Source organism: Doryrhamphus excisus, chromosome 1 (assembly GCF_030265055.1).
Source record: "Doryrhamphus excisus isolate RoL2022-K1 chromosome 1, RoL_Dexc_1.0, whole genome shotgun sequence".
NCBI lineage: Eukaryota > Metazoa > Chordata > Actinopteri > Syngnathiformes > Syngnathidae > Doryrhamphus > Doryrhamphus excisus.
In genome coordinates, this window is record NC_080466.1 from 12,061,377 (window position 1) to 12,088,178 (window position 26,802).

Genomic DNA, 26,802 nt, shown 5'->3' on the forward strand with positions numbered 1-26,802 from the left:
TGTTTAAATATTGAAGTTGTATTTCTAAACTAAAAATAATAATAAATTGGTCTATTTCAATTGTGTTTAGACAATAGTATAGTAGTATAGTAGACGTCAGAAAATCTGAGATATATTTCCATTCAAGGATTTACATGTCGATAAAAGCCTAGAAATTAATAATATTTCAAAGGGGTGTATTAACATATAACAGGATATTTTTTTACAAATTGAAAGAGTTGTAGATGGGTAGAATGTTTCCACTATTTTTAGCCCTGGAGACTATAAAAACATGGATGTTTTAAGTATACGCCCCTTACGTCCTATACGTTCCACTTCTCCGAGCGTCCACCGCTCGCGCGGCGTGCACGTACGCAGTCACGCACGAGCCCGTGGCTAGTGAGTATTATTGCCGTGAAGCCACCATGGCGAGTTGAGACGTCTCCTTCACGTTTAACCCGATCAAGCCTTCCTCATGCTGCCTTTCGGAGTACACAGTCGCCGCCTGTATCCCCCATGCGGCACAACACGGGGGTCGGCCTCTCAGAGACGGTAGGACGAAGACTTTTACAAGCCAAAAGAAACACACACTGAGCTAGCATGCTAACTAGCTAGCTGCGGGGAGCTAAGCTAACAGGCAAGAGAGTGGAAAACGTGCCCTCTCTCGCTTTCTTCTTTTTCTTTGATCTCACACCAGTCCGATTTAGTGGAGTTTGCGGAGTGCCAAAAAAGCACCAGAGCTCCCCCGCCTGTACAAACTACTTTTGGAGAGTGCGTCCGTGTTTCGGGGGGTGTCTTTGCACGCTCGGGCCGTTTTATGTGGTTGTGGAGTTTGTTTCTGTAGTCACCCATCCCCCACCTCCCTCGCAGGCCAACATGAATGAGATGCTCACTTCAAAGCCTTGGCACTGCTGCAAGGCTAGCTACCTAGCTTAGCGTGCACAGCTAACGTTTAACACTTGTCTTGGCTTAACTCCACAAGTGTTGTCCTGCGCGGCTTTTTGTGCTACCCCCCTACCCAAGCTACCTCCTTAACTTTCAATGCGACATCCCGATAGTTGAACGCTGCTAAGAAAAGTTTGCCTGTTAATAACAAGCAAGCAACTGTCACTGTCGCCTCCACTTGTGCAGTGGGAGATGCTAACGTAATATCATTCAGGATCAAGTTACGCCAATTGAGGCAGTGAAAACAGATATAATCTGTTCCGGGGTCAAACTGTCGCCATCATTTAAGGTTATTTTGGTTAAGACATGTTGTAAAAATGTTAGATAAAGTGTGACACGTAAAAATAAAAGTCGCTTTAAATCCTCTGCACCTCTTTAAGGCTATCTTAGATTAGACTAGTGATGATTGATACCCAGATGCTAATACTTCCCATACCAGCTCCTTGTGACAGAAAATCATGTCTCAGACGTGGGTCATTTGTTGAAGGCATGACGCATCGTCAAAGGAGGCACGTGTGAATTATGAACACGATTGTCATTCTTATAGTGGCTCTTAATAGTTAATCACTCATTTTCATTCATTGACTTTTCCTGATTCACTCCCTTTTTTGTTTATTAGCTTGGCTATATTGGAAATGGCCCCTCTGCGTCAACGTACTTGAATCAAAATCAACAATCAATTTTTTACGTGTTATATGAACACATTAAATAAATGTCTTGTATTTTTGATGTTATATTCAGAAATGCTATTTATTACTATAAACTATACTATAAATACTATATACTATTAAATTTACCAGTGTAATTTGCAGAAAGTGTTGGCATCCGATCGATATTGCCTATACCATCCTGAATTTTGGCCCGTATAGGATTGGAAAGGGAGCACCACATAGCTTAGTTTAGCTAAATAACCAGTGCTAGCTAGCGAGTCACACAAGTTGTTTGTTTGCATTACCCAAGGCTTGACATCCAAGGCAAAGTTAGCCTTTTTCATTCATTTTCTACTGCGTATCCTCACGAGGGTCGCGGGGATGCTGGAGCCTATCCCAGCTGTCCAAGGGTGAGAGGCAGGTTACACCATGGGACTGGTGGCCAGCCAATCACAGGGCACATATAGACAAACAACCATTCACACTCACATTCATACCTATGGACAATTTGGAGTGGCCAATTAACTTAGCATGTTTTTGGAAATAGGGAGGAAGCCGGAGTACCCGGAAAAAACCCACACATGCACGGGGAGAACATGCAAACTCCACACAGGGGTGGGAGTCATACTTGGGTCTCCTAGCTGTCTAGGCTAGCCAGCTGGTTAGCTTAGCCGGCTCATACATGCTAGCTTGTGATTCCGTTTCCTTGCTTACCTGCCAAAGTGTTGCCTTGAACTGGATAATCTAAGCAGGTGGTTTGAGTCACTGCTGTCAGGAAGTTGAACCCGCTATTGGTCTATTATTGAGGACGTTAGTGTAAATAGAACGACTGCATCCCTCCATGCTTGCCTTTGTGACACCAACAGCTATTCTTGTCTTCCATCGCAGGGAGAATTGTTGCTCTGCAAACTGGTCGCTGTAGGGGGGTCGTCTGACCTCTGCCGTGCGCACGGAGAGACATGAGCGTTGTCAGGGACTTGGATGGGATTGGGTTCAGGGGGGGCGGCGGAGTGGTGGCCTCCCTGAACGGCCCAGCCCATTTCACAGAGGATGCGCCGCGACCACCGGTACCCGGCGAGGAGGGCTCTGACGTGGACCCCCCGGCTCAGTCGACAGTCAGCCGTCCAGGCGGCATCTCTCAGACACTTGCCTTTGCCCTGTCGTCTTCAGCTGCCAAGATGGGGGATTCCTCAAGCTACACGCCCTCCTCCTCGTCCGCCACCCCCCGTCGTTCCGACCTGGACTTGGGATACGAACCGGAGGGCTCGGCCTCGCCCACACCGCCTTACCTGAAGTGGGCCGAGTCCCTCCACTCTCTCCTGGACGACCAGGAAGGAATCCAGCTGTTTCGGAACTTCCTGTGCCAGGAAGGGTGTGCCGACCTGCTGGACTTCTGGTTTGCTTGCTCTGGGTTTCGGAAAACCAGCCAGGACAAGAGGACTAAGCTAGCTAAGGCCATCTACAGGAAGTACATCATGGACGGAAGCGGGATCGTCTCCAGGCAGATCAAGCCGGCCACTAAGAGCTTCATCCGAGACTGTGTGGGGAGGCCGCATCCGGACCCCGCTATGTTTGAGCAGGTACGTTTCTAGCTCGTTTCTAGTACAGCGAGAAATGCTTTTCATTCACACGCTAAGCTATTATTGGCACATTCTAAACATTTCATTTAACAAGAAAGCTTAAAACAGCACAGATGGAACAATCAGCAGTCATCTTATAAGAATAAAATGAGTAAAAGAATAATAGAAGAACATTAAGACTAAATATTAAGAGAGTCATATTGCTTTTTTGTGAGAATAAACTCGAGGAAAGTGAGGAAAGCTAATGTCAATTCAGTAGCATCGAGTTAAAAGAAAAATTTAAGGAAAATTAAAACTTTAACACTACAAGCAAAACTAAATCAAGTAGTCTTTTTCCGAAAATTAAAATCCCAAAAATAAAATTGAAGTTGAAATATTGGAGGGATAAAGGCAAAAAAGAGTGGATTTATGTTTTTTATTTTTATTTATTTTTTAAAATATGCTGGTGGTGATTTGTAAATAGTTGATAACACAGGTGGAATGTACAGCATACATGTATCACATGTCTTTATACTCTACATAAACACCTCCACATGACTCCGTAGCTCTACCGGGAGATTTCAACCCCCATGTGGGCAGACGGGGACCCGGAAGGGCGTGATTGGGTGGAACGGTGTAATGTTTTTTGGCTTCTGTGCGATCCACAAACACAGTGTACGAACATAAGATAAGATACGCTTTTGTTCGTCCCTCAGTGGGGAAATTTGCATTGCACATCAGCAAAGAGGACAGAACCAGTTAAACAGTACAAAATAAACAATCTTAACAAATGAACAATTTTTCACATTGTTATGTACAAATAGAGTTTGCAAGATAATATGAAATGAGATACATGACCAGTATATACACTATCTTTCTTCTTTTCTTGAAAAAAAACTGGCAGCTAGTCAAGGGGGTCCAGTTTTGGGGCACTTAAGATTTCTTCTTCGCACATGATGCGCTGCTGATGACCTCATCAGGTTGTGACCTTGTGATCAGCCAATGAGAGACTGGTGTTCAGCAGTCGGGCGCGGGGACAGAGTGACTCAGAGCAGTCTGCCTGCCCCTCTCAAGTTGCTGTGGAGGAGGCTCAACATAGTTAGCATCCGTATTTTGTTTATGAAAAAACATCGACCAATTTGTTTTGTATTTTTGTAATCGATTAATCTAGAAAATAGTTTTTTGATGCATCGGTTAATCTAACAATTCATTTTTGAATCCGATTGCCGATTCACTTATCTCCCCATCATTTGACCTATATAGCAATTAATGCTAATTTATCTCCATAAATAAAACACAAATTTCTTCTTTCCATTATATTTTCAATTTTGTTCCAAAATGAATTGTATCGAATACAACAAAGTTCACAATGGAATCCTATAACCTTTCAACAAATAAAACTTGTGCAAAAAAACACAATCTGAATCAAAATGCAAACATGAAATAAATCCATAAAATAACAGCAGCTGTGTGTGTGTGTGTTTCCGCAAGAGCACTTTATCTTTCCCTCTTGCTTTCCACAACCACTCTCACTCCATGCGTGTGTGCGTCTACTCAGGTGTGTGTTTGAGTGGGCACATGCTCTGTGTGCAAGGCCGGCGTACATGTTACGTGGTGGTTTGGACCAATGAGTTTATTCTCATTATGGGGTTATTCATTGCAAATGAGGAAATAAAAAAAAGTTGAAAACGTACGGTTTCTTCTCCTTCACACAAGCATCTCCCGGCTGCTGGTGCATCGCGGTAGTGCTTTTATGGTACGCCGTCTCCATTTTGAACAGGTGACAGACCACCAAATCGTTACCTTTTAGTGTAAAGTACTCACATACATTTGACATTCTATTGCGAGATCTTTTCCTCTTCTCCGCAACTTGATGCTGCGGCAGCTGCTGCCATTTTTGATTCAGAGTGACGACGTGCAGTTCTTGCGTTGACTTATAGTTTGCATTGACGTCATCCATGACTATTAGCGGCAGAAAAGTACTCCATCGCCACAACGCCAAGCCGGTCGCCATGAGGCGATAGATGAGGAAAACGCTACACTCTGTGGCATTTATCCTTTGTAATGCTCACTGAGCTGAAGTCTGACTTTAGGATGGAAGGCAGTTGTAATGTTAAATCTTTATGTGAGACATGAACACACTTCTTTTCTGGGCATTCTAAAGATACGAAAACAGGTAAAAGAGGCAGGTAAGAACGGACGTAGGTGTGTCCCATACACACCTATCCACCTTGTTATGCCCAAGAAGATGCTAGAGATAATGCTTAATAGTGTGATGTTGTCATGAATGTACCTGTTACTACATGCTCACAGCATGGGTAGAAAAGCAGTAAACCTTGTTGAAGCTTTGTGGAGGTGTTTGAATAGCGGGCTTTCTTGGCTCGGGCATTTAGACTGCCATTAACACATGATTCAAAGAGGGCAAAAGATGGCTACTGCTGATGCTCTCCACCCCTATTGTGTTGAATACGCTGCTGACAATGTACCCCAGAAGACTGCTGTGGTTTGTTATATTTACTCTGCTAAGAATGCACAACATCAATGTATCTCCATCAGATACATGTATTTTATATTCGTCTAACAGGCTGCTGTTTTGGTCTGATTATGGTGCCAAGTGTGTGCAGCGGAACTACTTTTAAGGTGTTGGCAATGTCAAAGTTTTATTAAAATGTACATAATCGTATAGAATAGTCGCTGACATAAAGTAGTGTATTATCCATAGCTGCACACTTTCTTAAGGAGTCGGTATGGCACGAACAACAATAAGAAAGTAATAAGTACTAAAAAACGGCACACATGGACCTGCCTTAACGAGCTTGCACTCGGGTGGCGCCATCTTGAAACATGAGAACTTCGCATCAAATCCTGTCTATATCCATAAGAACCATATCGCTCAGCCCTGCGTAACACAAATGTATCAAACCAAACTGGGAATATTGTGTGTCATTGCACCCCCAGTAATTTGACTGTCCATAGTATAATCTACCAGCGGTTAGAGCAACGCTTCTTGTGCGAACTCCCCGCACCATGACACAGCAGTCCAGGCACAGTGAGGGGAAACTACCGCTGTAGTTACCAAGGAGATTATACAACAGGACAGCCAACTCTGCATTAACTCCTGAATTATGCCCTGGACGGGCAGGTTTGGCCGCCATGTATGTGTGATAGACGTGATTTAAAATAACGTGACTAACATGCTACCCCGCCGACATGTCTGCATGGTGCTATTGCGGTTGTCGCAAGTGGAGCGGCATCCAGCTGTGAGGCGTGTTGGTGTGTGGCCCTTTTGTTAGGAACGTGATACAGCAACCGGATCAGCCCGATCTCATGGCAGACGCCAATATTATACGATCTTGAAAGTTCAGTGGATTGATAGCCAATGCCGGTGCTGAAGATCAGATTGGGACACAACTAGTACTGAATGTATGCCACATACATTTCCGACACCATGAAGCCGCTTTTCCAACAGCACTTTGAACCCAATGCCACAGATAGATTACAGTCCTTCGGCTTTATTGCCCATGCTTTGCTGCAGTCATGTGACACCTATGATGTGTGTGTGTGGCAGGCCCAGACGGAGATCCAGGCCATGATGGAGGAGAACACCTATCCTTTGTTCCTCAAGTCAGACCTGTACTTGGAGTACACGCGTTCGGGAGGGGAGAGCCCCAAGCTGAACCCCAGCGATCAGAGCCCTTTGTCAGGGCCTGCTAAGCCCGTGCCGGGCTGTTTGCCCACGCTGCCTGAGGATGAGGAGTGGAGGTAAGCGTTAATGTCAGCCTTCGGTGTCCAATAGCCAATGATTGTGTCAGAGTGGTGCTCAATTCCTGTGATGGAATAACCTTTTAGGTGCAGAGGCGGTCCGAGGGAAGCGGAGGAGGACGAGGAGGAAGAGAAGGAGTGCGGGGAGACACCGGTTGGAAGGCTGACCCACAGCCTGCTGATGAAGACGGTACCACAGAGATCCTCGTCCAGCAGGAGGCGGCAGGACAGCAGGGAGTACAGGTGGGATGCAGACCACGCCCCTTTATATCATCCATCTCCAAGAGTGCTCTAGGTGTTTAAAGGTGTTTGTTCCATGACTCACCGCTAGACCTTGGAGAGAGCCGGTGAACCCGTACTATGCCAACATGGGCTACGCTCGTGCCCCCGCCACCAGTGCCAACGACAGTGAGCAGCAGAGCATGTCCAGCGACGCTGATACGCTGTCACTGACTGACAGCAGTGTGTAAGTCGGCATTTCTATTCATTTCCTACTGATCCCAGTCTGAACCCCCTCTTGATTGTTCAATCTCCCCCCTCTTGTGTGTCCAGAGATGGTATCCCTCCCTATCGGTATCGTAAGCAGCATCGCAAGGAGATGCATGAAAGTGCCAAAGCTAACGGACGTGTGCCCCTACCTCATATACCTGTGAGTTCTCCACAAGGTGGACTGACGAGGCCTTGTTTGGTCCCCCAGCACAATAAGAGCTCACACTGTGCGTGTGTGTGTGTGTGTAATGCAGCGCACGTACCGCATGCCAAAGGACATCCACGTAGAGCCTGAGAGGTTTGCAGCCGAGCTCATCAGGAGGCTGGAGATGGTTCTGAGAGAGCGGGAGGCTGAGGAGAGGCTGGAAGAGCGGCTGAAGAGAGTACGGCTGGTGAGTCTTGGCAGCGTGGCTTTTCACTACATGGGGGAAGGTGGTCCACTCCAAGCAAGCATGATCTATGGTCATGTGACTTCTTGTTTGCCACCCCCAACAGGAAGAGGAGGGTGACGACGCCGACATCTCCGTCACAACCTCCATGTCGTCCCACAGCATACCGCTCCCCCTCCCCTCGTCATTCCCCCCTCTCTATGGCGCTCACTACTCCGAGACCACCGCCAACACGGGAGCCGTGGCCACATACGGTGGCCTGGTCGCCATGGAGGATTCACTCGACGACGACCCGGAGTCCATTCTGGATGACCATGTGCAGCGGGTGATGAAAACTCCGGGATGCCAGTCGCCGGGGGCAACCAATGCCACCTTAGGAGGGAGCGGCCGACAGACACCTCCCAAGTCCTCACGATCGCCAGACGGCGGTGTCGGCCCGCCTCACTACCCGCCGCACAGAGGGGGGGGTCACAGTCTGCCTGCTTCTGGGGTTAAAGGTGAGCGGTTAGAAGGTTTAATTTTTCCGAAGTAATGATGCAAATACTTCAAGTATGACCAAAATGTCCTTAACATGCCACCCATGCGCTGTCAGGAATGCATCACCACAAGCAGCTGTACCACCATAGAGGAAGAGAAGGCCAGGAGGAGACGGGATCCAGGGCTCAGCCCAACTTCCTCTGGAACGGCGAGCCAGCTAGCCAGTATGCGACCAGAAGTCGAAACTACGCCGACGGGGCTGGAGCCAGCACCCTGGATGGAATGGGTTACAGGTAGGTCAGACCGGCCGTATGCTGCTCCTCCTCCTCCTCACCAGGACCCTCTCTGTGTGCCATGTGGCCAAGTGATGCCAACTGTTTGCTTTGCAGCAGCAAAGGGAGCACGCTATCACGACGTAGCAAGAAGCCATCAGAGGCGTCAGGCAAAGGTGACGAGTGTGGCCGTGGCATGGATACCCAGGTACCTCTGGATGACCTGGAGCGGAACCAGAAGATCCTCCAGTGGATGATGGAGGGCGACCGGCAGAGGAAAAGCTCACACGGGTGAGAATTGCGACGATATCTCAACAAAATACTGCATGTCAAGAAACTTCCACCTGGCTCCTTTCTTACACGACGGCAGCTATTTCCAAGCTATTTGTGGTGGAATGGGGCTTGTGTGACGTCCAACATAGACAAAGTCTAAATTCTGAGATGAAAAAGTGACATAGAAGGTAAAAACGTTAATTATGAGATTAAAAAGTTGAAATAGGCGCAACTCATAATGAGAAAGTCAATCGATTGATAAGAAGATGAAGCAGCATTGAGTTTACCACCTGAATATTCCCATCCTGGTGATGGAAAGAGCGGAGAACATTCTCTTTGGCCGACACGGACAGCAATGCTGCGTGTTGTCGTGTGTTTACGTTTGTTGTCATACTTGGGGTAGTTTTGGCTTCCTCTCGCCCTCTTTTATTCTTGGCTCCACTGGAACCACGCCAACCAGTTTGTTTTCTACCGTCTGCCTCAATCACTGAACGCGGGCGTTTCTTTGCAGCGGCAGCACAAGCAGCTCCAGGCGGACAGGAGGCAGCAACGAGTCGCCCCGTCCTGCTTCAGTGGAGCGACCCGGTGCAGTCCACCCGTGGGTCTCGGCCCACCTGCGCAACAACCCCTCCTCTGTGCCCCCCACCGTCTCGCATCCGTCGGCGGCACAGGTGCAGCCCTCGCACCCCTTCATCCAGGACCCCGCCATGCCCCCCAACCCCGCTCCCAACCCCCTCACCCAGCTGGAGGAGGCCAAGCGGAGGCTGGAGGAGGAGCGGAAGAGGGCGGCCCCTCAGCAAGCTAAGCAGAGGTGGGCCTCAAGACGGCGCTGTGGTGCCTCTCAACATTACGCGAACATCTTGCTAACCTCCATGTTCTTCTTCTGAAGGCACAAGTCTGGCAAGCGTCAGGTGTGCGAGAACATGACCGTGGCCTACTACTTCTGTGGCGAGCCAATCCCGTACCGGACCTCGGTCAAAGGTCGGGTCGTGACTCTGGGCCAGTTCAAGGAGCTGCTGACCAAAAAGGGGCACTACAGGTGAGGTGAAAGCTCCCGCGGGAGACGCTCATAGACCACACCCTGACCAGCGTGTCTGCCCTTCCCGCATGCAGGTTCTACTTCAAGAAAGTCAGCGACGAGTTTGACTGCGGCGTGGTGTTTGAGGAGGTCAGAGATGACGACGCCATACTGCCCATCTTTGAGGAGAAGATCATCGGGAAGGTGGAGAAGGTGGATTGAAGCAGGTGGCATAAGCGATGTGAAGGTCCGCCAGGAGGAGCGGCGTGTGATTGAAAGTGTTGGAGGAGCTGATGGAATATCTCATGTTGGACCACAACGGACTTATCCCTTCACTGTGGACCTTGTTCAAATCCGGTGTCTGTTCCACTGCGCCACCGCCATGGGGAGAAAAGGCCGAGGTTGAAGTCTTCCACTTTCCTTCTCCAGACCGTTACCATGCTGCTATGTGACCACGGCACTCAGACACCCCGCTTCGTCTGCTTCATCAACGGGGAAGCGCCTCCTCTCGTCCACTTGGAGGACATCACACAGCGATGTCTCCAATTCAGCAGTTCTCGACACGACCTGTTTACCAAAGCTACATTTTTTTGGTTTGTGTTTTGACAGGACAAGTATTTACCAGACCGGTACTACGACGTATGAAATAATGCACCCTAGTTGACATATCTCCACCTGATGTTCCATTATCATCTACATCCAGGACCTTTCCTCTTGGTTTACACATCTTTTCACCTATTTTTGTTCCTAATCCTCACCAACCAGTCTTGAAGTATCATGAACAAGAAGAGCACATATTTACTCACCAAGTGGAGGTGCCTACGCTGCCCACGCCTGAACTAGCCAAAGAGAGCACACGCGTCCCGGACCGCCGTTTCCCCCCCACCCCATGTTCTGATACTGCAAACTTTGTTTTGTTTCTTCCGGGTTTTTGTTTTTTTTGAGTTTGGAGCATTTCAACCAAGGCACAAAATAAAGTGTCTTTCTGATTATTATTATTATTTTTTTTTAATTGGAACGCCACATGGCAGCAAGTGCCCTGAACAGAATTGACTATGCTAGCTGGTACATTTCTAAATCAAGTCACCCCACTAAATGTCCTCGTTCTTAAATTAACCATCAGTTTATTTAATACTAATTTATGTTGTTGCTGTACATTTAAAAATCATATTTCTAAATGTCTTTTTTTAATCTAAAAAAACACTTCTTATTTTTTTTAGAAATAGGGGGATACATGCTTTTTGTTGGACAGCAGCATTAAATTATTGATGTGTATTGACCAGAATAACTGACCATGAAGTCTTTCTATGGCAAACCAGTTGAGCCCAAACCAGCAGCCAAGCGGTGCGTTCCGGCCTGTTTCTGTGCAGATCTGTTTTTAAGAGGTGAGGTTCATCGAGAGGTGAAGAGATATGGGTGATCTGCCAATGACTTCCTAAATTGACCTTTTGAACGAGAGAGTCGTCCCATCATAACGAGCAAAAGGGACTTTGAATGTTGGACATGAACAAAGTGAATGTAACTTTCATGGAGGCTTAATGTCAACTCTGAATGAATGAATGTGCTTCTCCAACCAGGAAGTGGTTGTCCTGGGGGAGGGAAACAAGCACAGCAACCCAAACTGACTTCAAACTCGTTATATGACTTGGATACGACTTATTTTGAACTGATTTATTGAAAATAATAATTTGAATAATCATCAAGCATGTTTATAAGGAATGTTTTCCAGTCCATTTTGTTGCCATGTTTATCTGCAAACGGCGACACCAGTTGTGTTGCCAGTTTGTGTGAAACTCAGTGCCTTTTTATCTTAGCTTTTGTTGATTGAAGCAATTCATCGGTTTCATGTGTATTTTTTTCCCTTTAGCTTAGACCTATTGTAATTATTTTATATCTATTTTTTTTAGCTTCCAGACATGCTCGGTCACTTCCTCCTTGTCATCGTCCCATGATGATGGTCTGCTGTAAATATGTACATTTATCATTTCATACACGCCTTTCTCACCCGTGCCGCACCTACAGGGGTTGTTGCCAAGATATCACTGATGTGCTGGTTCCACTTGTACATTTCTTTGCAAAAGGTACTTCATAATAAAGATGTTGGATAAAGTCACCATTCCTTTTTTCACATATTACGTGGCTGGGTCAAATAGACTCATTTCGCAATATCTAAAAACATCCATCTTCAATAATTTATTAAACATGATTTGATAGATTAAACTCATGGACAAATGTGTACTGAGAAAAGTACAGTCGTAAAAATAAACGCGATCCGTTCTGCGCATGCACAAAACTACGTCACTTACTGCGACGTCAAGTGAAGTGGTAGCTATTTTTAAATATATGGACCAAGCTGGTCAGTAGCCATATCTCTTGTATGTAATATATTGCGGACATTTTCTTAGAGAGTCTTACTAAAAGACTTCAAATATGTTTCTATCGCCATTCGACACCGAGACTGGGTGTAGCGTAACGTCATATCCGGTCACGTGTACCATACACATAAAAAAAAACATTCATTTTCTACTGCTTATCCTCACAAGGATCGCGGGCGTGACAGGTCGCCAGCCAACCACAAGGCACAATATGCACGAACAACCGTTCACACCACACTCACATTCATACCTATGGACAATTCACATACAAGACAACATTTTAAATGCCGTGTAATGATTGATTAATCTTGAGGATTAAGCTCGTTTCTTAACACGCCCAAACACCATCCATCCATTCAAACGTATGCTAGCATATGCTTTTGTCTAGTGTATGTACCGGCATGTACGAGCAACGTGTGACGTCGCGGTACTTAAATTTTACCGATAGGTGGCAGTAATTGCAGTCGTAAAACAACCACAGAACAAGAAGTTACAGCTAGAAGCCGTGGATCCACCGCCATCTTGTGGCGGGAATGTCTCTACACCAAAGGCAGATTCGTGACTTAGAGCTCCGTTACAGTATGAACATTTTTGACAGACAAGAGTTGTAATGAAAGCGAAACCGGATTGTTTGTTAAACTTTCCTAAGATTGTTTTGGATAAACCAAGTGATCAGCCTTCTACGAACGAACACATACCGTAGCAGGTAAGCTCACATGCTAGCTAGCAAGCTCGCTGATACTCGTGCTAGCTTTATGTTGCTGAGCCAGCCATGGATCCACTGAGCATGGTGGAGGATGAAGTGGCTTTGGAGGGTCTGGATGGGATAACGATCCCCTCTCTGTGGATACGACTCGAAGACAGGAAGCCAAAGTTCCCTCTGAAGCTCGACGACAGCACCAAAGAGCTCATCTGGAAGTCACTGGTGGGCAATAGTGAGCTGACATTCTACCTGCTACCCACTGACCGGGAGGATGTTGTGCTTTACGACAGGTGGGTTCATGCTAATGATGCTAACATAACTACTAAAGAGGACATGTTCAACGCTATTTTTAAAAACGTACACAAAGCTTATGAATGAAACGCATTTGACTTAAGCAAGGAAAGATTACACTTGATGGTCTTAAAATCTTCATTATTTAATGTTGTCGTAGAATTGAGAATTCTCAATTTTCATTGTGTAAATGGCAAGTTATCAAATAAACATGACGTGTATAAATTCATTGAAATGTTCTACTGCTATTATCGAGACTATTGTTTCACAAATAGACGTGTGGTGTATTTTACCTTGATTGACGCATTCGGTTCATTTAGACATTTACAAATTAAGGCTGTCAATCAATAAAAATATTTGATCGCGATTATCGGATTTGGGCCACAGTTAACTCGCAATTAATCACATTTAATCGCAGATAGAAAGAAGTGTTTATAATAAGTAGGGGAAATCTCTTTGTGATAAACAATTCAAATTACATTACATTACATTAAATTTAATGTCAAAGGTATAAATTTGGGAACTATGGGCCATTATTGAAAACAATACAGTCAGCATATTTTTGTATTACTTTTTTTCTTTATTATTAGCATATTAGCTCTTAAACATGACAGAGTAACAATACTCTAACTATTAATTTGAAATCCCACAGTTTTTCAATTTTTTTTTGATTGTATGCACCGATGCACAGAGGGATGTATGGATGTATTTGGATTAGGGTTGTCAAAGTTTAACGGAAGTTCCCTTTAATGTCGGCAATTTTTTTGCGGCACGATTAATGTTAGCTCCTCCTGTTTGACCCATGGCCCCCACCGTAGTTTGGTTGAAGCACGGTAACTCTGTAGCAACAAGCTGGAGCAAATATTGATGGGAAATGGAGAAAGAAAAGAGTATTTAGATTGGTAAAGTTAGCTTCAAAGCCCTGGCAGATGGCTCTTGTAGCAAGACCAAAGTTATTTATATCACAGATTACAGAGACTGGAGCAGTACAGGTATTGTTTTTATTGTCATATACAGTGCTACCTTGGCATAAGAGTGGCCCAACTAACCAGTACTTTTCACATTTTTACATCTCTCTGATGATGTTTACATTGAACTAACAGCTAAATTGGACTTCCAGCTGCTATTGACAGGCTGTCAATGTGAGGACCGTGGCTGAAGTCCAGTGTTGTGCTAGCATTAACCATTTAGCATGGAACTACCGCAACGATGCAGATTAGCACTCAAAGTCATCAAATCTTACCTTTATGCATTCCCACGTAGTGTCAGCATTCAGGAGCAAGTATGAGGTGAAAGAAAAAGGGGGAAGGGTGTATGGAACAAGTAGGGACCTTGTTGCAGGGACGGACAAATAGCTCCTGGACAATTTGGAAAGCAGCGGTAGATCCACTTGTTCTGACCTGATCTGCTTGGTTTTACCGATACCCACAAATGCATCGTGATGAATCTAGATTTCACCCGTCAATTGCATCCATACCCGGTAAAGGAGCCGATGCACGCGCATCGATGTATCGATTAATATGGATTATTTTCCACACCCTTAATATGCAGGTGTGTAGCTCCTACGTATTCATGTGTGAGTTTACAGTTTGGACCTCAGCCCAAATGTTGTCCATTTCCAGATTCCAAGACTCTCAGGAAACGGTGTCATTGGAAGACAAGAAGGACGTCTACCCGCTGCACATCCTCCATGAGGAGAAGGATGGGATTCAGGGCTCGTGCGCATTTTTCCACGAGAGGAAAGATGTCACTTCACATCTCCGCTCCCGGTCGCTTGGCCCGCTCGTCAGCTTGGATGATGCTTTTAAAAAGTCAGCGTGCTTCTGCTCGCTTTATGATGCGAGCGTCCATCTGACAATGAGCTCCGTCTCCTCCTGCAGGCACGGCAGGAAGCTTGTCATCGTGGCGTCCCAGATGCTTCGCTTCCGGGCGCTGATCGGCAGCGATAACGACCCGGACACCAAATTGACGGACGAGTCCTACTGCATGCTGGAGCGTGTGGGCCGGGGGCGCTGGCAGGGGGAGCTGCAGAATGAATTACAAAAGTCTTCCTTCAAGTACGGACACACACCCGTGTACACTTTAAACAGTGTCCTAGTGGTACGGCACTGGCAGCGTCTTGTCTGGCAGGATGGACTCCCGCAAGTTGCATTACATCAGGAAGTCTCTGGACCGACACGGGCTGGTGCGCACGCAGGCTTGCAACACTCTCCTCAAGTCCGGACAGCGCCAGAATTCCATTCACGTCATGCTCAAACGCTTCCACGTCATCAGGTGCGTTTGTCCTCATACCAGCCGTTAAATCCTCTGTTCCGGGGTCAAACTCTGCCCAAGCTGAGCTTCATAGCCCACATGCCAAGATGAGTTGGGCATGTGGTGTACGTGTAATAGGGAGTGAAGGACCCGGTGGGGACACCATTGGGTCTTTTGAGGCTGTCTGCCATAGCTGTATTCTCTGCAGGAGGTCCAAGTACGACTTGCTGATGGAGTACGTGTCAGAGTTCCTCCAGAAGATGCCCGGCCAACTGGCGGCAATGGTCACCATCCGAGATCACTTTGTGAGTCTTTTCTTCGTTTCCGTCTGTTTGTGTTGGAGTGCCGCTTATTGTTTGTTGGCTTTCTTTCTTCTGCAGAATCTCCCAGAAGTCACTTGCAAGCGCGTGTTTCAGTACATGCGAGCGGCCAAGGTGGTGGACTATTGCAGCATGCCGCTGGAGGACTTGGATAACGAGGGCGGACCCGTGGTGAATCGGAGAGGTCAGCACTGATTATTACTTTCTTCTAGGGCTGGGCGATATATGGAGATATGAAAAACAAGCATATGTTCATATGGATATCATGTTTCAAGATGGCGCCACCCAAGTGCAAGCTTGTTCCGGCAGTCTTTTGCGGCATTTTTAGTCTTTAAAAGTGCTTTATTTACAGTATTTCGTTCTTGTGGGTTTTGTGCCTTTTGTCTTTTTCCTGCCAGGCAACAAAGTGATGGTGCGCTGCGTGAAACTCCTCAAGTCCTACGCAGGGGGGAAGAATGCCGCCATGGAAGACGAGGACGAGGAGGAGGACGAGGAGGAAGACGACAGATCCACTTCCAAGAGGAGGGGTCGTCCGACGGGCCGAATCATGGAGAACGATTTAATGTTGCAGGCCTACCGTCTCAGTGCGTCACTTCCACCAGCGCCGCTCATGTCCGCTTTGTGTTTGGGTCTCATCAAAGCTTTTCTGTCTTGTCGTAGTTTTGTCCAGCGGGGCTAATGGAATCCCTCAGTCGGGCATCTCGTCAAGGATGAACATCGGGAATCTGGAAGCTCGCATGCTGTGGCGAAAGATGGAGAGGGACGGCATCATCAAGGTGAGATGTATGCTATTTATTTCAGGTTTGGGCTTTCCAGCAAACAAATGACTCAGTTGGTCATGTGACCACACACTTGAATAACAAACACCACTATTTGAAGAAATCTAATTTCCGTTTGCCAAGCATTTGCCACACAATGAGTGCTGAGCATAAAGGTGATTACACACCAGCACTGTATTCTCTGTTTGATAAGCTCTTCCACCTTGCAGGGCTTCATGGTCGACCAAGGTCGGCAGAGGATCACAAAGTTCATCAGTCACAGGTCTGCATCTTTTTTGCTCGTTTGAGGTCATGGTTGTAATAAACAGGTGTATTTATTCCGAAATATATGACGCAATAAATAGGGCTGTCATATAATCGTTAAAGTAGTAAATAATTGCTGTCTTGTGCTTGAATATGGTACATTTAATAATCGCTATATTTGAATACAATATAATACATACAGTGCATCCGGAAAGTATTCACAGCGCTTCACTTTTTCCACATTTTGTCATGTTACAGCCTCATTCCAAATTGTATTAATTTAATCTCTTACCTCAAAATTCTACACAAAATACTCCATTATGACAATGTGAAAAAGTTTTTTTTTTGACTTTTTTTTTAATTTATTAAAAATAGAAAACTAAGAAATCACATTTACATAAGTATTCACAGCCTTTGCCATGAAGCTCAAAATTGAGCTCTGGTGCATCTTTTTTCCACTGATCATCCTTGAGATCTTTCTACAGCTTAATTGGAGTCCACCTGCAGTAAATTCAGTTGATTGGACATGATTTGGAAAGGCACACACCTGTCTATATAAGGTCCCACAGTTGACTGTGCATGTCAGAGCACAAACACCAAGCATGAAGTCAAAAGAACTGTCTGTAGACCTGCGAGACAGGATTGTCTTGAGGCACAAATCTGGGGAAGGATACAGAAAAATTTCTGCTGCTTTGAAGGTCCCAATGAGCACAGTGGCCTCCATTATTCGTAAATGGAAGACGTTTGGAACCACCAGGACTCTTCCTAGAGCTGGCCGGCCGTCTAAACTGAGCGATCGGGGAAGAAGGGCCTTAGTCAGGGAGGTGACCAAGGCCCTGATGGTCACTCTGTCAGAGCTCCAGCGTTCCTCTGTGGAGAGAGGAGAGCCTTCCAGAAGGACAACCATCTCTGCAGCAATCCACCAATCAGGCCTGTATGGTAGAGTGGCCAGACGAAAGCCACTCCTTCGTAAAAGGAACATGGCAGCCCGTCTGGAATTTGCCAAAAAGCACCTGAATGACTCTCAGACCATGAGAAACAAAATTCTCTGGTCTGATTGAAAGATTGAACTCTTTGGTGTGAATGCTAGGCGCCATGTTTGGAGGAAACCAGGCACTGCTCATCACCAGGCCAATACCATCCCTACAGTGAAGCATGGTGGTGGCAGCATCATGCTGTGGGGATGTTTTTCAGCAGCAGGAACTGGCAGACTAGTCAGGATAGAAGGAAAAATTAATGCAGCAATATATAGAGATATCCTGGATGAAAACCTGCTCCAGAGCGCTCTTGACCTCAGGCTGGGGCGAAGGTTCATTTTTCAGCAGGACAACGACCCGAAACACACAGCCAAGATCTCAAAAGATTGGCTTCAGAACCACTCCGTGAATGTCCTGGAGTGGCCCAGCCAGAGTCCAGACTTGAATCTGATCGAACATCTCTGGAGAGATCTGAAAATGGCTGTGCACAGACGTCTCCCATCCAACCTGATGGAGCTTGAGACTTATTGCAAAGAAGAATGGGCAAAACTGCCTAAAGATAGGTGTGCTAAACTTGTGGGATCATATTCAAAAAGACTTGAGGCTGTAATTGCTGCCAAAGGTGGATCAACAAAGTATTAAGCAAAGGCTGTGAATACTTATGTAAATGTGATTTTTTTGTTTTCTATTTTTAATAAATTCAAAACATGTCAAAAAAACCTTTTTTCACATTGTCATAATGGAGTATTTTGTGTAGAAGTTTGAGGTAAGAGATTAATTTAATACAGTTTGGAATGAGGCTGTAACATGATAAAATGTAGAAAAAGTGAAGCGCTGTGAATACTTTCCGGATGCACTTTATATTTATTATATTTCACTGTTCGTGGCCCATCCCCTTACAATTCAATTTGATGGATTCTCAGTTCCTATTGTTTGATAGGCACACTCTCCTTCAAATCCAACATCAATAATATTTCACACACAGCTTTCTTCCATCTTGGCAACATCTCCCGGCCCGACCCGACCCCCTCTATGTCTCTCTCTCTCTCTCAACATTCATCAGAAATCCTCATTAAGGCCTTGGTCACTTTCACTCCATTACCATAATGCCCTTCTGACCGGTCTTCCACAGAAACAAAACTGCCCTGCCAGAATTATTCCCAACACTAAATGTTCTGACCACATTGCACCCGTTCCAGTCCAACAATGCATTCAATATAAACTCAATAACCACTTTTTATTTTTATTTTTATTTTTATTTTTATTTTTTGTCCTGTCCAACCATCGAGGCAGATGTTGTTATTATAGGGTCATTTTCAAGCATAAAAAATGGCTAAATTAAGTAAATTAAATCCAAGACCGTGTGATGATATGTAGTATTGTACACTGGCACAAGGTGTCAGCAATGGAAATTGATGAGACAGTCGATCTGATACCGCATGAGATGCAGGTGGTACTTTCAGTGTTCGGCCAGCCTTGCCAACATGTACATATTTATAGTACTCCGCATGCAGTACTCCTGAATACCCTTGTATGCTCTTGTGTTGCATTGTCTTGGTTTCTCTTGTTGGTCTGACAGGTGTGTGGGTGGCAGCGACCACCTGCAGCTGTTTGCCAAAGAGAAGCAACGCAAAAACCTTTACGACTCTTCCGCGTCGGTGATGTCGGCGAGTCCTTCTCCCCTCACACCGTCCACCTCCAAGCAGTCAGCCAAATGTGGTGGAAAACCCCCACCATTTAAGAAGAGCAGAATGACAACGAGTGAAGGCGAAGAGGAAGAGGGAGAGAAGGTGGCAGGGGAACTGTGTTTTGATGGAGGCGCAAGCGGAAAGAAAGTCTGCAGAAAGTCTAAAGGAGGCGCAAAGGCTGCAGAGAAAGGCAAGACGAGGAAGTCTGCAGCAAAAGATAATCCTGCTCATAGTGAGTACTTTGTCTCGACAATATTGCTAACCTGGTGCCTGGTAGGAAATTAGGTTTTCATATTGCATGTGACTCATATTAGTACACATTCATAGTACACTGACTTGCTGTGAGGCCTCATCCTCCACATGCTTATCAGACCAGATGAGACTATACGCCTGATTGGGTCTACCCGGATAAGACCAGGTGAGACTATATGGCAGATTGGGTCTACCCGGATGAGACCAGGTGAGACTGTATGGCAGATTGGGTTTACCTGGATGAGACCAGATGAGACTATACGCCAGATCAGGTCTACCCGGATGAGACCAGATGAGAATATACGCCAGATCGGGTCTACCGGGATGAGACCAGATGAGACTATACGCCAGATCGGGTCTACCCGGATGAGACCAGATGAGAATATACGTCTGATCGGGTCTACCGGGATGAGACTATACGCCAGATCGGGTCTACCGGGATGAGACTATATGCCAGATCGGGTCTACCAGGATGTGACTATATTCCTGATCGGGTCTACCTGGATGAGACCAGATGAAACTACACGCCAGATCAGGTCTACCGGGATGAGACCAGATGAGACTATAAGCCAGATCGGATCTACCGGGATGTGACTATATACCAGATCGGGTCTACCAGGATAAGACCAGATGAGACTATACACCAGATCGGGTCTACCGGGGTGAGGCAAGATGAGGGTATATGCCAGATCAGGTCTACCGGGATGTGACTATATACTTGATCGGGTCTACCTGGATGAGACCAGATGAGACTATATGCCAGATCAGGTCTACCGGGATGAGACCAGATGAGACTATAAGCCAGATCAGATCTACCGGGATGTGACTATACACTGGATCGGGTCTACCAGGATAAGACCAGATGAGACTATACGCCAGATCGGGTCTACCGGGATGAGACCAGATGAGAGTATATGCCAGATTCGGTCTACCAGGATGAGGCCAGCTGAGAATATACGCAAGATCAGGTCTACCCGGATGAGACTATACACTAGATCGGGTCCACCGGGATGAGACCAGATGAGACTACATGCCAGATTGGGTCTATCAGGATGAGACTAAACGGCAGATCAAGTCTACTGGAATGAAACTATACGCCAGATCAGGGCTACCGGTATCAAACCAGATGAGACTATATGCCAGATTGGATCTACCGGGATGAGACCAGATGAGACTATACACCAGATCGGGTCCACTGGGATGAGACTAAATGCCAGATCGGGTCTACCGGGATCAGACCAGCTGAGACAATACACCAGATCGGATCTACTGGAATGAGACTATACGCCAGATTGGATCTATCAGGATGAGACCAGATGAGACTATACACCAGTATGTGTCTACCGGGATCAGACCAGATGAGACTAAACGCCAGATCAGGTCTACCGGGATGAGACCATATAAGACTATATGCCAGATTGGGTCTATCAGGATGACAACTGATGTGTGCTGTCTGCACGCCCTTGGTTTTGACTCGTCAAGGCCCGGTTTGACTCGTCGCAGGACGTGCTGAAGTGTTACTGCATGGTGGCCGCTTGATGAAAGCCAGCAGGACCCGTAGCAGTTTTTCATTATAAGGGAAACCCCCATAACTTACAATTTTATGGGCATTTTAGGGGCATCTTCACGTCCACTGTTGGTGATGCATACTCAAACAATGAATGGCAAGTGTCTTCTCCAATGATGCTGTTTCTCTCCACTGGGTTTTGGTTGTGCAAGGTCTGCCTTGCCTTTACTGGATGCTCACGGGATGAAACTGGCTTTTCTTTCAGAGCAAGCCCAAACAGACAATGAGGAGGCGGAGGAAGCTTCCAGCTCTCAGGGCCAGGAGAAGAAAGCGACAGACCCGGCTGTCAACATTGCGGTTGTGGATATCTACAAGAGGCCGGTTGGGACCCTTGCTCTGCCGCTGTTAGCATTTTGAGCTAAGGTGTTTCAAGTAACGCTAATGAATGCAGCTCCTTTCCTGTCTGATTGCTGCAGGTATCAGGAAGCATCCGCAGTGGTCATGAGACCTACCGCCTGCTGAGGAGGAAGAACCTCATCACTGAGGCGGTGCATAAGCTCCAAGTCATAGAAGGCCTGACCCAGTCAGTGTGCCATGTTAGCAAGAACCCCAGCATGATTGTTATTGTCATGATGATGGAGCTTACCCTCTTCTCCAGGCTCCAGAAGCTGATCAATAATGAAGAGAAGGGTCAAGGAGTCACCACAAAATGCTGCAAGAAGACCACGGCACGTCTTGTGCAGAATTTGTCCAGAGAGGGCCTGCTTAAGATGTTCACCACCACCGTCATCCAAGACGGCATCAGCAAGACGGTACAAACAAACATTTATTACATCAAGTTTTGCTTTTCCTGGTGTAATTTTACAGCACAGAGTTGGGATATTACTCTTAAAGGGGACCAATTATGTTCATTTTTGGCCACACGCCATAGCCGGCACATAAAGCTTTCTACTTCTTCCAGAATCTGCACCTATTCAGCTGTATTTTTTTGGATTTTGTGCTTCCCGCAAAAACGGTCTGTTTTAATGCATGGCCCATGGCCCACATCCAGGCACACCCACTGCGAACAAGTATAGGAGTTGATAATAAACAGTGATCCATTTATTATCAGTTCCTAATAATCCGATCCGGAAGTAGAGACTGAAGAGTCCCAAGTTTCTCAATAAAAGAGGTTACTTCAAGGTGTCTCTTAATGGTCAGTTCTATGGCATTTTAGTATTAGGTTCCCTACAGCATTGGTAATGTCTAATGTGGCCACTAACTGTGGTGGGAAAAGGCTGTTAGCTATTAGCGCTCCCTGTATGCACACTCTATAATGCTACACAGACAAGCGCTTTTGCTCCGTGACTTACTCAAAATAAACACAGTTCGGATATTGAAACTGTTACTGCTTACTCTTCCACACCACCAAGTAACGTTGGAAAGGCGTAGGTTTGATCAAGTTGGTGGGCTAGTCCGGCTGCATCGTGTGAAATGCCGTTGTCAGATTAAAATGCTTTTTTTCTGGTAGGGAATCAGGAACTCCAACCGCCATCAGGCACACCTAATGGCGGCATCTTTAGGAATTGGAAACAAATGTGGCTTTCTCGTACGAGCCATTGCTAGCATGTAAACAGAGGACCAGAGCTTGGGGGAGGGCAGAGTGCTTATCCCGTGTTCAGTTGACGAGGGACGTACTTGCAAGGTGATGTACGTCCATAAATGTTTTGCGTTTGTGGCCACTGTGAGTAGTAAAACAAGTTGTGACTGTGAGCAGAGACAGGGACAGTTGAGGGTTGTTGCTTTGGCCTCCTCATCGTTCTCATGTCAGCGTACCCATTTGCCAGCCACCCAGTGGTACCCCTTATGTCCATGGCCAAGGTAGCGTGTGTCACTTACATCGTAAACGTCACTTTGATGACAGTCAGCTGACATGACATTCACTTTTGCTCACCCGTGGCTAAGAAGAAGTGGTGATCAGATGTCTCGTAACGACACACGGAAATGCAACTTTCATTTTGATCCGATTATGGATCAACTTTAGCGAGCTGCAAGAAGATGTAAGAACAGTTATCCTTCACCTGTTTGCCCTCCTGGATGTGTGTTTTCTACACTTCTCCTTATAGACAGTTTTATTTCATGATGAATTGCAGAATGGTCCCATTACTGAAAGCTTTTTAATCTTTGAAACTGAATGTGAATACTAATCAGTAGTTTACCAGTTAAAAAAAATTATATATATATATATATATATATATATATATATATATATATATATATATATATATATATATATATATATATATATATATATACAGTGAAGAAAATAAGTATTTGAACACCCTGCTATTTTGCTATTTCTCCCACTTAGAAATCATGGAGGGGTCTGAAATTTTCATCGTAGGTGCATGTCCACTGTGAGAGAGATAAACTAAAAAGAAAAATCCAGAAATCACAATGCATGATTTTTTAACAATTTATTTGTGTGATACAGCTGCAAATAAGTATTTGAACACCTGTGTATCATCTAGAATTCTGACCCTGAAAGACCTGTTAGTCTGCCCATTAGAAGTCCACCTGCACTCCATGTATCATCCTGAATCAGATGCACCTGTTTGAGGTCGTTAGCTGCATAAAGACACCTGTCCACCCCATACAATCAGTAAGACTTTAACTTGTAACATGGCGAAGACCAAAGAGCTGTCCAAAGACACCAGAGACAAAATTGTACACCTCCACAAGGCTGGAAAGGGCTACGGAGCAATTACCAAGCAGCTTGGTGAAAAAAGGTCCACTGTTGGAGCTATCATTAGAAAATGGAAGAAGCTAAACATGACGGTCAATCTCAATCGGAGTGGAGCCCCATGCAAGATATCACCTCGTGGGGTCTCAATGATTCTAAGAAAGGTGAGGAATCAGCCCAGAACTACACGACAGGACTTGGTCAATGACCTGAAAAGAGCTGGGACCACCGTTTCCAAGGTTACTGTAGGTAATACACTAAGACGTCATGATGTGAAATCATGCATGGCACGAAAGGTTCCCCTGCTTAAACCAGCACATGTCAAGGCCCGTCTTAAGTTTGCATATGACCATTTGGATGATACAGAGGAGTCATGGGAGAAAGTTTTATGGTCAGATGAGACCAAAATAGAACTTTTTGGTCATAATTCCAATAAGCGTGTTTGGAGGAAGAAGAATGAAGAGTACAATCCGAAGAACACCATCCCTACTGTGAAGCATGGGGGTGGTAGCATCATGCTTTGGGGGTGTTTTTCTGCACATGGGACAGGACGAGTGCACTGCATTAAAGAGAGGATGACTGGGGCCGTGTATTGTGAGATTCTGGGGAACAACCTCCTTCCCTCTGTCAGAGCATTGAAGATGGGTCGTGGCTGGGTCTTCCAACACGACAACGACCCGAAGCACACAGCCAGGAAAACCAAGGAGTGGCTCCGTAAGAAGCATATCAAGGTTCTAGCATGGCCCAGCCAGTCTCCAGACCTGAACCCAATCGAAAATCTTTGGAGGGAGCTCAAACTCCGTGTTTCTCAGCGACAGCCCAGAAACCTGACTGATCTAGAGAAGATCTGTGTGGAGGAGTGGGCCAAGATCCCTCCTGCAGTGTGTGCAAACCTGGTGAAAAACTACAGGAAACGTTTGACCTCTGTAATAGCAAACAAAGGCTACTGTACCAAATATTAACATTCATTTTCTCAGGTGTTCAAATACTTATTAGCAGCTGTATCACACAAATAAATTGTTAAAAAATCATGCATTGTGATTTCTGGATTTTTCTTTTTAGTTTATCTCTCTCACAGTGGACATGCACCTACGATGAAAATTTCAGACCCCTCCATGATTTCTAAGTGGGAGAAATAGCAAAATAGCAGGGTGTTCAAATACTTATTTTCTTCACTGTGTATATATAAATGTTTTTTAATAAAAAATATATATTTAAAAATATATAATATATATATATATATTTGTAAACATATAAATATATATATGTGTTTGCAAATATATATATATGTATACTATATATGCGTATATTTGTATGTGTATATATATATATATATATATATATTACCGTATTTTCGAGACCATAAGGCACACTTTTTTGTGTAATTTCTGTTCCTGCGACTTATACTCCAGAGCGACTTATAAATGGAAAAAACTGTTTACGTTACATAAACACTGGACACCTTTTCTGTTTGTTTATTTTTTGTGTAGCTGAATAACCATTGTGTTGGCGTATCTTTTTACTGACTTTTTACTGACCAAAATTTGCATGTAGTAGCTGATAGCATTCCACAACTCCTCTGTATATACATGATAAATACTGCTGTACATGGAAGCCCACCGATGAGGTGTACAAATAGTTCATGGCTGTGTCTGTTTACCTTCTCCCACCCAGGTTGAGCTAATTGTTCATCCAACCATTCAGCCTAGCAACAAATTGGTGACTGCAGTCCTTGATCAGGTCCGCTTCAGGATCAGCAGCTCCTGCACCGTGACGGCAGGGTGAGCACAGCCAAGTGCAGTCACACTCGGCCGTGCACTAAACACACACACGGCAGATCTTCATCTGTTCCGTCTGTCGGTATTTGCAGCCCGGAGGCCAGCCAAGAGCCAACTCCCAAAGTGGAAAAAGAAGAGCCGAGCAAAAGTTTTAGGAGCTTCAGCGAAATCAAGGAAGAGTACTTGAAAGAGAAAAGTCGAGTTGAACCGCAATTCAAGCCCATAACAGGTAAGTAAGGCGGGATTGCACAATGTACAATCTCAATTTCATCTGTGTTGTTCCGTGGCATAGAATAGAATAGAATGTCTTTATTGTCACTATACACATGTACAATGAGATTGACAGCAGCTCCTTTAGTGCAAACATAGAATAAAAAAAGAAAAGATCAATTACAGTATAGATAGTGGGTAAAAGAAATAAACAGATGAATAATTAGAATTATGGTGATATATTGCATCTAATAGTGTTTCACAGTAGATGGTCATCCCTCTCGCTCTGTCATCCTCTAGTTCGAGGACTGGGGAAGACTTTGGGTTTCCAGCCGAAGATGCATCGCCTGCGTGTTTTTCACACATTCCTCTGGTACGTCATCTACGACCATCCTGTGATGAAAAGCTCCTCTGGACCAACAGCAGATCCGCAGGAGGCTCCTGAGGCCGGCCAACCAGAAAACGCTCGGTCTGACACCAACCAAGGTGGCGGCCCCCCCGAGTCTAACGTGGATTCTGCGTCACTTGGCGATGAAGAACTGATGGATGTTTCTCCAGCAGGACCGTCCGAATGTGAACCAGAAGGTAAGAAGATATGGGTGGTTTCTCTTCTACTTAACCCTGATGTCACCTTTTCTTCATGCTAGTTTATTTGGATGAGGATTCGTGGAAGAGGTTTGTCCCGCCTGTGCTCGTGCACAGAGAGAGAGGCAGTGGCTGGGTGAGGATGAGGGACATGCTCTTCTGCTTGCCGCTCTCCATATTCATTCAGGTCATACAGATCAATTACCAGGTGAGCACACGTCCGTCCTGCTGCTCATGTCTCAACGACACTGATGAGCATTTTTATTTGGGCTGTCAATTGATACCATTTTAAATCGGATTAATCAG

At 45.5% G+C, this 26,802-nt stretch overlaps 2 protein-coding genes across 2 annotated transcripts in view; both read left to right on the forward strand.

Annotated features, from left to right (window-relative positions):
* The first annotated feature begins 287 nt into the window (after window positions 1-287).
* LOC131136951 (axin-1-like) lies at window positions 288-11,926 on the forward strand. The gene is made up of 13 exons (XM_058084332.1): window positions 288-531; window positions 2,463-3,154; window positions 6,702-6,895; window positions 6,983-7,138; window positions 7,227-7,361; window positions 7,448-7,544; window positions 7,639-7,776; window positions 7,880-8,270; window positions 8,366-8,543; window positions 8,640-8,813; window positions 9,307-9,606; window positions 9,685-9,834; window positions 9,909-11,926. Exons 2-13 carry the CDS (start codon window positions 2,534-2,536, stop codon window positions 10,033-10,035), a joined length of 2,661 nt encoding a protein of 886 aa, XP_057940315.1. The 5' UTR covers window positions 288-531; window positions 2,463-2,533; the 3' UTR covers window positions 10,036-11,926.
* A 439-nt stretch (window positions 11,927-12,365) lies between these two features.
* The window catches only part of LOC131121043 (general transcription factor 3C polypeptide 1-like), a 31,086-nt gene continuing 16,649 nt past the window's right edge, over window positions 12,366-26,802 (forward strand). The window contains exons 1-17 of the mRNA XM_058065275.1: window positions 12,366-13,181; window positions 14,805-14,993; window positions 15,063-15,239; window positions 15,313-15,456; window positions 15,644-15,740; window positions 15,816-15,939; window positions 16,154-16,339; window positions 16,416-16,531; window positions 16,744-16,796; window positions 19,334-19,674; window positions 21,467-21,582; window positions 21,678-21,784; window positions 21,860-22,013; window positions 25,598-25,704; window positions 25,794-25,930; window positions 26,212-26,496; window positions 26,559-26,704. Of these exons, the coding sequence (XP_057921258.1) occupies window positions 12,961-13,181; window positions 14,805-14,993; window positions 15,063-15,239; window positions 15,313-15,456; window positions 15,644-15,740; window positions 15,816-15,939; window positions 16,154-16,339; window positions 16,416-16,531; window positions 16,744-16,796; window positions 19,334-19,674; window positions 21,467-21,582; window positions 21,678-21,784; window positions 21,860-22,013; window positions 25,598-25,704; window positions 25,794-25,930; window positions 26,212-26,496; window positions 26,559-26,704 (2,700 nt within the window). The 5' untranslated portion in view covers window positions 12,366-12,960. The remainder of the gene's footprint in view (window positions 13,182-14,804; window positions 14,994-15,062; window positions 15,240-15,312; window positions 15,457-15,643; window positions 15,741-15,815; window positions 15,940-16,153; window positions 16,340-16,415; window positions 16,532-16,743; window positions 16,797-19,333; window positions 19,675-21,466; window positions 21,583-21,677; window positions 21,785-21,859; window positions 22,014-25,597; window positions 25,705-25,793; window positions 25,931-26,211; window positions 26,497-26,558; window positions 26,705-26,802) is intronic.

Coding starts and splice junctions, on each gene's coding strand:
- LOC131136951 (XM_058084332.1), top strand. CDS start 2,534: ATGAGCGTTGTCAGGGACTTGGATGGGATTGGGTTCAGGGGGGGCGGC. Junction 6,896..6,982: donor CCTGAGGATGAGGAGTGGAG/GTAAGCGTTAAT, acceptor ATAACCTTTTAG/GTGCAGAGGCGGTCCGAGGG. Junction 8,544..8,639: donor CTGGATGGAATGGGTTACAG/GTAGGTCAGACC, acceptor TTTGCTTTGCAG/CAGCAAAGGGAGCACGCTAT.